At 41.9% G+C, this 13,997-nt stretch overlaps 2 protein-coding genes across 2 annotated transcripts; both read right to left on the bottom strand.

The window, feature by feature from the left end:
- Nucleotides 1–2,273: 2,273 nt before the first annotated feature.
- Nucleotides 2,274–7,699, bottom strand: LOC110088218 (solute carrier family 2, facilitated glucose transporter member 5). The gene is made up of 5 exons (XM_020810395.3): nt 7,616–7,699; nt 5,924–6,025; nt 4,326–4,401; nt 3,739–3,866; nt 2,274–2,792 (listed from the first exon to the last, which is right to left on the bottom strand). Exons 1-5 carry the CDS (start codon nt 7,697–7,699, stop codon nt 2,619–2,621), a joined length of 564 nt encoding a protein of 187 aa, XP_020666054.3. The 3' UTR covers nt 2,274–2,618.
- A 1,852-nt stretch (nt 7,700–9,551) lies between these two features.
- LOC144589119 (solute carrier family 2, facilitated glucose transporter member 5-like) lies at nt 9,552–11,155 on the bottom strand. Its single transcript, XM_078393095.1, has 3 exons — nt 10,822–11,155; nt 10,598–10,723; nt 9,552–9,784 (listed from the first exon to the last, which is right to left on the bottom strand). The coding sequence occupies exons 1-3, from the start codon at nt 11,045–11,047 to the stop codon at nt 9,552–9,554; spliced, it is 585 nt and encodes a 194-aa protein (XP_078249221.1). The 5' UTR covers nt 11,048–11,155.
- Between the last annotated feature and the right edge of the window lie 2,842 nt (nt 11,156–13,997).

Here is a 13,997-nt window from a genome sequence, read left to right as displayed (position 1 = left end):
GTCCAGCAGGCCGAGGCAAAGAGGCAGTCCTGAAACCAGCAAAACCAGGGAGCTGGACAGGGGACAGATTGTATTTGTCTTCAGTGTGGAAAGGATTGTCACTTTCGAATTGGCCTTCTCAGCCACACTAGACGCTGTTCCAAGACCTCTATTCAGAACACGTTACCATAATCTCTCGAGACTGAAGGATGCCTAATCTAATATAACACATTGGGTCCACCACACATGCCTAGTTGAGATCAAGCTACTTTGGAAAGAGGGTCATTTTAACCCAGCGTACTTAGAAAGCCACCTCCTTTCAGGACTGAAACCACATTTTTCCCCAGTAAATTCTGGACTTTGTGTATCTTCATCCAACGGCTGTTCCATTCTTTTCTCTTTTGGACAGACTTAAATAATATGTGCTTGTGCAGTAGCTTTTTCTGAAGGACGTTTGACTAATTTCAAAGAAATGTGTTCAGGCATTTCTCAGCTAGACCCCTTTGGTGCAGAGTTTGAGGCCTTGTCTGATTCTTTTTTTAAAAAAAAACATTGATGGACATTTGTCTCCCTAACTTATCATTTGTAACAGATATTTTTATGGTTGGGGAAGGCGAAATTTGCTTTCCCTAAAGTAATTTTTTTGAGAGATTTGTACAAAAATCTACTATCCCGGATTGAAAGCTCTCATATCTCACTTTATCTTGTGCTCAGTACATGTCTGGTATTATATATGTCTCGTATTATATTAAAATACTCATTGCCAAACATTTTAGCTTCATGCCCTCTTTTTGGATTTTCAGAAAACTTTCAGGACTCGCCACCTCTTTTACTCTCCTTTAAGATGCATCACTTCATCCCAAACCCCCAAAAATGGAATTAGAAACCCAGAAGTGCAGCAACATAAACTCTGTCCAAACTCAGCCTGTTTTATTCTTTGAGTGATATTTCTTAAAGGGATATAGACTACCCACTCAAACTAGATACGTTACAGGACACACACACACACACACACACACACACACACACACACACACACACACACACACACACACACACACACACACACACAGAGAGAGAGAGAGAGAGAGAGAGAGAGAGAGAGAGAGAGAGAGAGCTCTTAAATAATTCTGTGCATAATGAAGCTCTTTCAAATACGGTCAATTTGAGAGCAGGATACTTGGCTACTTATTAATATGGATGTACCCCCAAATAAATTGGAGTTCTATTAAATGAATCATATAAATATTAAGAGTTCCAGTTTGGAAGAGGTCTGATTCATATTACATTTTCAATCACTCATGTCTTCCACAGTGTCCATTTATTACAAGACAGTCATACTAATCTTCTGTATAATTAATTTTCTAGTTCCTTTACTAGATAAAATTAGATCTTTTTTTAAAAAAATCTTTTGCCTGGAAATAAAAGGGTATGTTCCTGATATCGGATACAGGGGTTAGATTTCTAAATTTCTCCATTGGGTTTTAACAAAAGGAAGAAAAGGGATGTGATGAGGCATTAGTTAAGATAGGTAGCAGAATGAGGCCACCCTAAGTGCTAGGCAATTGTTCTCTGAGAATCAGCAGCATGGCTTCGAGGTTGAGACTAGCCCAGTACATATACTTTGCCACTTTGCTCATGTGAACAAGGATGTGATTAAAGAGGAGAAAGATCCTGCTCATGTTTAGGCTCATTATGTGAGCAAGAACCCTGATTATAAAACAAAACAAAACACCACCCTCTTCTGTCCCACAGCTTCCATGTGATTTGATTACACTGGAGTCAGAAAAGCCGTGGGACAAAAGTAGGAAGCTTTCGATTATAGAAAATTGCTTTCTGTTGGTGATTTCACTCTTCAGCAGGCGTAAGTTATGTAATAGGATTTTGCAAGAAATTGACATTCCCTTAGTAATATTAGTGGGTTTCCTTTCCTACGATAGTGACACAGTAGGGAGAATCCTATCTAAGAACACCAGATGGCTAAGGGGATATATATAAGCAGTTTTCACTTCTCTCTGGCTGTTGATCAAGCCTCCAGGTCTGCAAGAAGGCTCAGGGTAATTTCCTGAAGCAGAACATGACAGACAGTCAGCTACAAAGGTTTGATTTTGAATTGCTCTGCTACGCTGTGAGTGCTCTACAGATGTTTCCCAACCTTGGGTAACTCAAGTGTTCTTTGACTCTAACTCCCAGAAGTCTTCACCACCATCTGTGCTGGCCAGGGCTTCTGGGAGTTGCAGTCCAAGAACATCTGGGTTACTCAACATTGGGAACCCTTGATCTACAGGATGCGGGTCAATAGGTGCCAGATTGGGTAGCTTCCTACGGTTAGGCTGTAACATAGTGCTGAACAGTTTTCAAAAACATCTGCTCAGGCTTTCAAGGTCTTTACTTTTTTGAAATGTTCTTCCTTTTACAGCATCAGATCAGTGCAAACTGAAAATGAATAGAAGTTGTTGTTTTAAACCAGAACGAAACCCGCCATTATCGCCTTGTCAACAAAGCTAGGACAATCCAAAGATAACAGGAAGGACTCCATTGGTGTTGCTGAGTTGTTGTTTGTTTGTTTGTTTGTTTTTTTACAAAAAATGAATTTCAAAACAAATAAATCAAAATTACAAAGAACAGTGCCCAAGATTCTATTTTCCCGCCGGCGCCTGGACCTGGATCTTCCTGGCTGTGTGGATGGCCATGATTCTCCTGACATCCAGAAATGTCCGGTCCTTTGTTTCAGGAACCATCTTGAAGACATAAGAAAAGGTGGCTACACAGATAGGCCAGAAGATGAGGAAGCTGTAGGGTCCGATACGTGTCTAGTTTTTGCAAAAGAGGAAGGGAAAAGTGAGAGACGCACGGGTTATTTACATACCCTTCATTTCCCCACAGAGAGCTCAAGGTAACTTTTCCCCCTCTCTTTTTAATTCCTCACACGCAATGCTGGAGGCTGGTATAAGGGTAAGGCTAAAATCCACATTTATAACCCAATTCACTGGCTGGAAATAACAATTTCAGACAGAGGAAGGAAGTCTTGCTGTTCTATTAAGTAAGTCCCCCCCCCCCAAAAAAAATGCAAGAGGTGAGGTTCTTTGCACTGAACATGATCAAGAGGCCGAATTCTCTCTGTCAGTCTCAGGATCTGAGGTTCGATACCACAAATACAGCACATTTCTGTGCCTCACGAGACCTCTGGAACATGAAGATGGGCAGTCAACAGTAGCCATAAGCCTTCGAAAAGCCTGGAGCTGGGCCCCAGATACTCTGAAAGCAAACGTATGGCTCTTCCAAAGATTCCTTCTCCATATTTTCTGGTTGGTCGACTTTGACCATGGAGGAGACCAGGGCTTACTACAATTAACATCTAAACTCTAATTTGAGAAGCCACTACTTGGACAACATAACCCCTAAGAAAACCCTGAAATTTAAAAAAATCTCCCCCAAATCACTCTTATCTCCCAGTGATTGCACATGTTGGAAACAAACCCAATCCTACACACAACTAAAAAAGAGTATCCCCTGACAGGGATCCAGAAAAGTATGTTCTGGGGGTGGGATGGTTCACTCCAGCAATTATGTCATGTGACCACCACAGAGGGAGTGAACCCAGTTCCCTCCCACAGTGGACCAAACAGCAGGGCAAGTGCCTGTATAGTTATCCCTGAATTTAGGTTATTTTTTTAAGAAAACATGGCACATGGGGCTGAACTTCCTTTCTTTACGCAATCTATGCATTACCTCTAAACTGATCTTCAAAACACTCACCTCTATATAATAAAATGACACTCCTGTAAAAAAGTTAAGGAGCCATTGCAAAAATCCTGCAATCACAAATGCGGAAGAACGGGCCGACTGAAGGAATAGCTCCACCGTAAGGACCGGAGGCACAGGCCCTGTGTAGACAGAGAAAAATTCACATCCTTGAATATTAATTAATTAATTAATTAATTAATTAATTAATTCATTCATTCATTCATTTAACTCATATGCCGCCCACACTACCCAAAGGTCTCTGGGCGGCTTACAACAATCTGAACACAATAAAAAGATAAAACAATTAAAATACAATAAAAAAATATGGTGCTCTAAAAATTGCCATCAGGACCCACAGTGGATATTATTTCAATTAAAAGCCTTCTGGAACAAGTTTTGACCTGGCGCCAAAACGTAATCAGCGTTGGCGCCAGACGAATCTCCATTGGGAGGGCATTCCATAGTCTGGGGGCAGCTGCCAAAAAGGCCCTTTGTCTACAAGCCATCCCTCTCACCTCCTTGCGGGAAGGCTCTTTCAGGAGGGCCCCCTGGCTTTTATAACATGTCTTTCACCCATGAAGCTCAGTCCAAGGCCTTACCTGGCCCCAAGGTGTGTCCAAAGAGAAAGGTGTCCACTAAAATGGTGCTGACATATGTCATTTCCGGGATAGTGTCCTGTTAGAGGAAAAATGACCGCAGTTTTAATTGTGCACGATGAGAGAGATGTCGCGTTCACTATTTTTTGCTCTGAGAGAGAAAGCGAGTGAGCAAGCGAGAGAGAGAGAGAGAGAAATCACACTTCTATCTTTTGCAGTAAGATTTTTCTGTGATAGATTCCTGTCCACCCACCTCCTACTTGGGAGAAATTTCATAGGAATTCTTTCAGGATTTCTTGGAAGTTGAGTTGTGTCATGATTCATCTTTTTATTACTATTATTAGCGGGGGATGAGAAGAAACACCAAGCTGCGCAGGATCATTACATACGTGGCAAGCTTTGTTTTTTAAAACTATAGGTCGAAACAGTATATAAACAACAACACAAAAGAACAACACTAACAATGCATATTTATACATACACAGAGAGAGCTTCACTCCTTCCTTAGGACTTTTGATGTTTGGCACATACCTTCTTTGCTGCTAGAGCAAATTTTGCTATTTGATGAGTAGTTATTACTTCCCTGCCCACAAGCAGCATACCAAGGGGAGTCTAGCACACAAAATCTGGGGACTGGGTTGTGGTCTTTTAACTGTTATGAGCCACACAGAGTAGTTCCTTGGCACTAGATGGGTGGAATATAGATGTATGAATAAATAAAATAAGAATTTCGGCACAGAGTGGCATCTTTCCTATGCAGGATTCACTGGAAAAGACATTATGCTGTGCGCAGTTTGGCAGATCTCTGTTAAAAAAAGCAAACTAAAAAGGTTTTTAAAAGGAGAGAGAAATGAGACTGAAGCCCTGCTTTCATGGAAAGCTGAAATCTCACTGATTCAGGTCTTAGCATGGTGAGATATGGAAATAATCAAGAGGGAAACAAATTTGAAGTAGCCTCAAGATCACTATGCACGAGTGGGATTTCCAGGTGTTCTCTCTTACAATGGATGTCCTCTCTTTTCTTCCATAGCATGGTTGTCTCAAAAAATCCAACAAAAAATGCTAAGGAAAATGTAGAGATGATTTTTTTTTGTCTCAAAAATTTAAAATCAAAGTTACTTTCCAGGGCAGGAGGGGAATCTGAAAATGAGGGCCTCCATTCTTTCTTTATCATCCCCTGCATGCTTTTTCACAAAACCGAAAGGGACTAACTAAGGGACTTTATATTCCAGCTTTTGTCCCATGTATTTTTCTTTACATGTGTCCGACAGAAAGTCAGCCTTTCCGAAATGCCCTGTTCCTATGCATCTTAGATCAAATTTGCAGTCCGTGTCTTGATTTGGGGTGCTATTAAGCATTGGCTGTGTGTATGACAGATAAGTAAACCCCCTCCCCACGCAAACCCGGTCTTGCAACTTGAAGAGTTCCACACCTGTTCTCACGCCCCATCCACCCCAAGCACTTCTTAAAATAATTTTTTTTTTACAGAAATGACTTGTCATGCCCTCTAGTGGCCAAAAGTTTTTTTTAATTGCAATTTGTGGTATGGGGACCTAGTTGTGATGGGAGTCCACACATTGGCAGAATTGCTTTGTACAGACCTGCATTTCAAGGGTCATGGTGATGAGAATGCATATGATGCTACAGATTCCGAATCCAATCAGGAGCAGAAACCTTCGCCCCATGGAATCAGCAAGAGTCACCTGGAGAATATAAACGCCAAGACATGAGTGACAGAAATGCCATGAGGAGAAAGCAAGGAATAGCAGCTTGCACTCCAAACTGGGGCCTGGACCATTCAATTGGCAATCAGGTCAAAGACGGATGTGTCTCCGGACTTGACTTACCATATACAGCCTTCTTGAGAGAATAAAATAGGAGTGAGGGAAGGCCACATTTACTACCATGAAAGAAATAAAAATAAAAGTATGCTAGAATAATTGTTCTATTTATTATTATTATTATTATTATTATTATTATTATTATTATTATTATTATTATTATTATTATTATTATTATTATTATTATTATTATTATTATTATTATTATTATTATTATTATTATTATTATTATTATTTTGAGGGTTACATCCTGCTCATTTCCCTGAGAGGGTATGGAAGATGATGAATCAATAGAATTTTAAACCGCACATAAAGTCACCACAAGAGCAGGGTAAACAGCAACCACAGGGAATACTTGAGGCTGTTAAAACTTTTCACCGAACACTTTCTTCATGAGCAAGTTTTGAAAGTCTACACAAACATCATAAAAGCTCAGGAACAGAGCATCCTACAGGCGGGCATAAAGACAGAGAAGGTTCTAAACCTTGAGGCTTTATAAGGCCCAGGAATTTCAAACAGCGCTCCAGGGCTGACTTCCACTTTGTGGAAAATGTGTCTTTCTTACAGTTACTCTTCCCCCCCCCCCCAATAACTGGATTTTCCTGGAGATCTATACCTTGTCCACAGGATTTGCAAAATGAGTCCCTGTTTATCTTCCAATGACCAATCATAACAAAATTCACTGAGAGTGCAAGATATAGGGAGGAGACAAATGGATGTTTTTTTCCAGTCAAGGAAGCACCTTTTCACATGACTTGTTCACCTGTTTTCAAGCTTACTCCCAAAATAATGACTAGGTTTTGGTGGGAGGACTGTGTGGAACAAGATATTATCTGAGACACCCAAAGCCATTTAGAACTTAGAAAGGAGATGGAAGATGATGAATCAACAAAATCAGATTAAAAAAAAAATCAATAAACCACACATTAAACAACATGAAAAGCACTTTGGAAAAACAGCCGTTAACCATAGTCGAGCACAACAGCGACAAGGCCGAAGCCCCCTTGAGGAAGGGAGGCAGAAGTCAGTGGAAAAGTAATTAAATTTTATGTTAAGCATAGTAGGTGCTGTTGGTAAAGTCACATGAAGCCATTCAGGGGGTATTAATTAAATAAATATCTCTGTGCAAATATGATGTATGGGAAAGTAATGCTAAGTTTTCCACAAAGGTTGCCGCACCTTTGAGTCAAGGAACACAAATATAAAGGATTGGAGTTCTACAATTGCATTCCAAACACATTTGGAGTGACCTCGGATTGGGAAAGGACCTCTTGCAAAGAAAACTGAGAGACTTCTGAGGGAACTAGAGGTCCCAGGCTTCTCTGAGGGATGGCGTCACAATGGTGTTGGCATAACACTGGTACAGAAGTAAGACGTGAAGCTTTGTCCTTCAAAGAATCGTGAGGTTTCAGGTCTCAAGAGAGCAGGAGAGGAAGGGAGGGAGAAGCTTACCGCTAAAGAAATGGAGATGCAGAGAACAGCCGTTGAGGCGATGGCAATATACCGGACGTTGTCGGCTCCCACTTTGGTAGACATGTAGATCCTCTCTGTATAATAGTAGGCCTGGAATCAGAATAATTCAAACTCTTAGCATGGAGGGAAATGAAGCTTCAGTTTTGGCTGTGCTTAATCTGGTAGTATTCTGAGAGAAGTCCTAGAGAAGTAAGTTTTATTTTAGCTTCTTTCCTTCTCATTGTTACACTCTGTGCAGCGATCCGCACGCAGCCGAAGCTGCTTTGTTTCCGCCACTGGTCATGGCCCCTCGACATTGGCATCTGCTCAAATTGAGTGTTGGGAGAATGGGAACAGACAAAAGAAAATGTTTCTTTTGTTGAGATTCTGATCTGAAAATGCATTAAATAGAATGTTGTATAGTTGAAAGTCAAATGGCTGATTTAACCTAAGTCATGTTATGTGCTAGTAGATTCAGGTGTGTACCAAGGTTAAATATACTTGATGTTGTACAGCTGGAGAAAGCAATGTAATGTATTTTCTGACTGGTCCCTAGATGTATAAAGGATATGTGTAAATGGGACACGGTATCTGCTGTAGGTCAGATCATTTATTTCTGTACTACCTATTATATCATGTTATGTTATGCCACCAGTTGAATGTCTGAAATCTATGCTTTCCGTATATGTATAAATAGAATATGTTGAATTTTATTCTCTCAGTGTTATAGTGTCTTTGCAACCTGATATCTCCTAACTCGGCTTATATCCTGAGTTTAATTCTCAATCAGCGTGTTGCCAGTCTGTGGAACCCCTTGCCACAGGATGTGGTGATGGCATCTGGCCTATATGCCTTTAAAAAGGGGATTGGAGAGATTTCTGGAGGAAAAGTCCATCGCAGGTGACAAGCCATGATGGGGATGTATCATCTCCAGGCTTAGAAGAGACCTTCAAATGCCAGATGCAGGATAGTGGTATCAGGAGACAGGTACAGTGGTGCCTTACATTACGACATTAATTCGTTCCAGCGAAATCGTTGTAGAACAAAAACGTTGTAAAGTGAAAATTAAAAAACCATTGAAACGCATTAAAACCTGGTTAATGCATTTCAATTGGCTAAGAACTCACCATCCAGCAAAGATCCTCAATAGGGGCGGCCATTTTCAGGTGCCTGTGCAGCGAAAAATGGCTCCTAAACACAGCGGGGAGCCATTTTGAGCACCCAGTGGCCATTTTGAAAACCCGACAATCAGCTATTTTGATAGTCGGGAAGCGAAAATTGGTTCCCGAAACAGGGAACCGATCATCGCACAGTGAAATTCCCCCATTCAAAACATCACAAAACCCTCGTAATGCGGATTTGTCGTTAAACGGAGCACCCGTCTTGCAAGGCACCACTGTATCTAGTTGTCCCATGTGCTCCCAGAGGCATCTGGTGGGGCCACAGTGAAATACAGGAAGCTGGACTAGATGGGCCCTTGACCTGATCCAGCAGGCCTCTTATGTTCTTATGGCCACCCCATCCTTTCCACAGGATGTCCCAGGTAACCATCTTCCTCCTTTCTTCCTCACATCCATCCTTCTCAATTTGAGCCTCAACTATCATTCACCTTCCCAAAGCCCATCAGGGTGTCTCAGCCCTCCCTGACTTCATGTTTTCTGCACCTTACTCCATCTTTTTCCCCATTGGCCCCACATCCACCAGCATCAATGGTGATACCACTTCAGGCAGCATCCATCATACTTCTTCTGCCATTGTTTCCAGAGGGCCAGAGTACCTCTAAGTAAACCACTCTGTCACCGAAACCCAGAGGCATTGTGGGGTACCAATATGGTAGTGAGATAGAAGCCAGTACTGTTATTTCATATATATTCAGATTCCTGATACATAGTGGCACCTCTGAGCGCTGTGCTGAGAACTTCAATATGCACCAAACCTAGATTGGGTTCTTGTCATTCTGGGACATTTTGGCCTTCCTTACCGCATTGATGCCAGAAAGCTGCTGCCCGGCCATCAAGGCAACGATAGTGATGACATGCCATCGCATGTTTTGGTTTGATAGGAGCCTAAAAGTAGTCATGGCCTTTTCAGTCCTCTCGGCGAGGTCCTCCTGTCGGAGCTCTTCGATCTCATCCTCCACATTTCTCTTCTCCCTTAGATTCTTCAAGGCTGAATGGGAACAGTGGCAGAGTGGCTGCACAATAAATGGCGGGATATTTATAGGAACCATGTTGTGTACCAGTTCCAGGCAAAAAACTGAAGGACTGCATCTCCCTTTATGAATCTACCCAGGTAAAGTGGTGCCTCGCTTTACGATTGCCCCATATTATGACGAAACCGCATTACAACGATCTTTTTGTGATGGTCTGAATAAGGTTTTTTCACTTTGCGATGATCGGTTCCCTGCTTCGGGAACCGATTCTTCACAAAACGATTTCTGGACAGCTGATCGGCGGTTTCAAAATGGCCACCGGGTAAGTAAAATAGCTCCCCGCTGTTTTCTGGGATGGATTCCTCGCAAGACAGCCACTGAAAATGGCCGCCCTATGGAGGATCTTCGCTGGATGGTGAGTTTCCAGCCCACTGGAATGCATTGAAGGGGTTTCAATGCATTTCAATGGGCTTTTTATTTTCGCATTATGACATTTTCGTTCTACAGCGATTTCGCTGGAATGAATCAACGTCATAATGCGAGGCACCACTGTATTAAGATCACAGACATGTTTAGTGGGGACCTGGGAGAAGGCTTTCTTTGTCGCTGCTCCCAGATTCCGAACTTCCTCCCACAGGAGGCCAGGCGTTTATAGTGATTGCTATAATCTGCATTTTTCAGTGTCTAGGGGTGGATAGGCTTGGATCCCCCTGCAAATATGGGGATCCTACAATCATTTGTGGTGTTGCTCTAAGAGTGAGCTCTCGTGAGAAGATCTGAGGAAAACGGTGGGTCAACCATCAGCTCTCTCTATATTTTAGATACTCTACCTTCTCTTGCGCCATTTTCATCCCTTTTCTGAATCAGAAGGTACCTCGGACTTTCAGGACATGAGAACAGTAGGGCAAGCTCAGTTAATGGCAGGAGTCCAGACAGGCCCAGAAGGAATGGCAAACCTTTGGAAGAAGAGGAAGCAATGATAGAAACACAGTGAACAACAGGGGCGGTATTATCTGAGCGCCTACAAGCCAAAGGGGTCACTTCATCCAGGTACCTTTTGAATTGCCCAAGATTTCGCGAAGAGCAGCTATTTGGGCCAGTAGCACACCAATGTTCAAAAAAAGGAGGGGTATTGTGACACCGCCTCCTCTCAGGTTTCTAGGAGCAATCTCACCGATATATAGAGGGACAACACTTGAGATTATACCTGGTAAAAAGATGAAGAAAGGGTGGGGGGGGGAGAAATCACAATATGCACATGACATGATGTTCAGATACATACGTGCATTTTCATGGAGAACCTTAATGGGTGTACATAATGGCTCATCATCAGTCTAAGATCTTCAGATCATCAAACTGAAAACAATGTGTTTCTTCTAGTAGTGGCAATTAACGTGTCTATATTATTATTATTACTATATTATTATTATTAAGAGCCACTTAAAAACTTGGCTCTCCAGGCAGGCCTTCCCTCCTGTCAATTCTTGAATTCTATCTTTCTGTTCTTTCATTCCCCATCTTGATCATACTGTATTATTGTTTAAATTTTTATGATTATGATTGTCTTTGACTATGACTGTAATATTTTTATCGTCATTTAATGATATTTTATGATTTTGTGAGCCACCCCGAGTAGACGCTGTCTAGGGGGGCGGGGTATAAATCGAATGAATAAATAAATAAATAAATTATTACTACAGTGACATAAAAGGAGCCTAACTGAAGAGTGGAATACATTGTGAGTACATCCAAGCATCCCCTGAACAATGAAGTGCAGTGGGCCGATCCTTCGCTTCCAGAATCGCTGCATTGCAAACATGCTAATATATCATATACTGTACATCCATAATGTTACATTGTGCAGAACTCTGATGTGGATAAAGAAAGAAAGATTGCAATGGGTTCTAATAGCTTCTATAATTCTTAGCATACTGTTGTTAGCATAATGAAGTTGGAAGGGGCCTAAAAGGCCATCAAGTCCAACCCCTGCTTGATGCAGGAATACAAATCAAAGGATATCCACCAGGTGGTTGTCTAAGTTTCTCTTGGATCCCTCCAGCGTTGGAGCGCTCACCATCTCCCAAGATAGTTGGTTCCACTGTCTTACTGCTCTAACAATTATGAAGTTTTTCCTGACATTCAATCAAAAATCTGGTTTCCTGTAACTGGAGCCCGTTGTTCTGCATCCTGCACGCTGGAATGATCGAGAACAAACCCTGCCCCTTCCTCTGTATGACAGCCTTTCAAGTATTTGAAAAGTGCTATCCTATCACCCCTCTGTCCTCTTTTCTCAAGACTAAACATGCCCAGTTTCTTCAGTCTTTCCTCACAAGGCTTGGCCCCTAATCATCCTTGTCACTCTCCTCTGAACTTGTTCCAATTTGTGAGCATCCTTCTTGAAGGGTGGTGTCCAGAACTGGACACAAGACTCAAGGTGAGAGATGGGGACTCATGTTGCAGGGCCCACTGTTAAGTCAGACTTAAGTCACTCCCGTTGACTTTACTCAGACTCAACTTGGGTTTTTGGTTGTTGTTGTTTTTCAATGACTTGGTCTTGATTTGCAACTTTGAATTCACCCACCCCTCCTTTTTTTCTGGGTGGAAAAACTTGCTTTTAATAGGGATTTGGGGCTTGGGACTCAGGACTTGGTACCAAAGACTTGGACTTGCATTTGGGACTTGGTACCGAAGCCTCAGATTTCAGGCTCAGACCCAATTGGCCGACATGCCTGCAAATTAAAATATTAACATATGACTTCAGTTCTGTCTACAGGAATCCTTTGCAAGGTATTCATGTAGTGTGAATTTTCCTCCTAGTTTCTGAGAATATATCCTCCAACTATTCTCTGCTTTTTAAGATGCTGTCTAGGTTTGTCATCGCTTTCCTCCCAAGAAGCAGGCATCTTTTAATTTCGTGACTGCTGTCACCATCTTCAGTGATCATGGAGCCCAAGAAAGTAAAATCTGTCGCTGCCTCCATATCTTCCCCTTCTATTTCTCAGGAGGTGATGGGACCAGTGACCATGATCTTAGTTTTTTTGATGTTGAGCTTCAGACGGTTTTTTGCGTTTTCCTCTTTCACCCTCATTATGAGATTCTTTGATTCCTCCTCGCTTTCTGCCATATTTATTGGTATTTTACTGTTTTAAAGTTTGTAATGCTGTCCAGAGTAGACCTTTCGTCTAGATGGGTGGAGTAGAAGTTCAATAAAATAAATAAAATAAATAAAATTTTCTCCAACCCCGTCTTCCCACTACCCCCCCCCCATTGCATTCCTACCTGGTCTGGCCAGTGCCTTCTCTTCTTGCACCTCTGATGCCCCCATCTTTAGAAGGAAGGGAGGGGAAGTCAGGTCACAGTTGGATGGTGACAGGGGGCAGTGACATGGGGTTTAGTTTTCTTTTTTAAAGGGCATGAACCTTTTAAAATAGGAAACCAACTTGTGGTTCATTTTTTTAAAAAAAATTGGATGGTTCATGGTTTGGAGTTCATGTCCATCTCTAAGATACATACAGTGGTGCCTCGCTTAACCATTGCCCCGCATTACAACGAAACTGCATTACGATGATATTTTTGCAATCACATTTGCGATTGCAAAACGAAAGTCTGAATGGGTTTTTTTTCGCTTTGCGATAATCGGTTCCCTGCTTCAGGAACTGATTCTTCACAAAATGGCGATATTAGAACAGCTGATCAGCAGTTTCAAAATGGCCATCGGGTAAACAAAATGGCTCCCCGCTGTTTTCTGGGATGGATTCCTTGTTGCACAGGCACCGAAAATGGCCGCCCTATGGAAGATCTTTGCTGGACGGTGAGTTTCCAGCCCATTGGAACACATTGAAGGGGTTTCAATGCATTTCAATGGGCTTTTTATTTTTGCATTACGACTTTTTTGTTTTACAGTGATTTCACTGGAACAAATTAATGTCATAATGCGAGGCACCACTGCACGTACCTACCTACCTACCTACCTACCTACCTACCTACCTACCTACCTACCTACCTACCTACCTACCTACCTACCTACCTACCTACCTACCTACCTACCTACATACATACATACATACATACATACATACATACATACATGGAGTAGAAAATCGAGGAGCTTGACTCACCTGTGCATATACCAGTATAGAAGCGTGCAAACATGGTATATTCATAGGCATGGATCACACCAGAGATCCCCATAAGAACAGATGAGATCAGGGACAAAAATCCAGTTATCAT

The sequence above is a fragment of the Pogona vitticeps genome, chromosome 4 (assembly GCF_051106095.1).
Source record: "Pogona vitticeps strain Pit_001003342236 chromosome 4, PviZW2.1, whole genome shotgun sequence".
Classification (NCBI taxonomy): Eukaryota; Metazoa; Chordata; class Lepidosauria; order Squamata; family Agamidae; genus Pogona; species Pogona vitticeps.
This window is presented reverse-complemented; position numbering and strand designations above follow the sequence as displayed.

Excerpts from the sequence above, each read along its gene's own strand:
- LOC110088218 (XM_020810395.3), bottom strand. The coding sequence starts at position 7,699 with ATGTCTACCAAAGTGGGAGCCGACAACGTCCGGTATATTGCCATCGCC. Across the intron at positions 6,026-7,615 it reads GCATCTCCATTTCTTTAGCG|GTGACTCTTGCTGATTCCAT; the intron begins GTAAGCTTCTCC and ends TATATTCTCCAG. Across the intron at positions 2,793-3,738 it reads TGTCATTTTATTATATAGAG|ACACGTATCGGACCCTACAG; the intron begins GTGAGTGTTTTG and ends TGCAAAAACTAG.
- LOC144589119 (XM_078393095.1), bottom strand. The coding sequence starts at position 11,047 with ATGTATCTGAACATCATGTCATGTGCATATTGTGATTTCTCCCCCCCC. Across the intron at positions 10,724-10,821 it reads AATCTTGGGCAATTCAAAAG|GTTTGCCATTCCTTCTGGGC; the intron begins GTACCTGGATGA and ends CTTCTTCCAAAG. Across the intron at positions 9,785-10,597 it reads TGAAAATGGCGCAAGAGAAG|CCTTGAAGAATCTAAGGGAG; the intron begins GTAGAGTATCTA and ends GTTCCCATTCAG.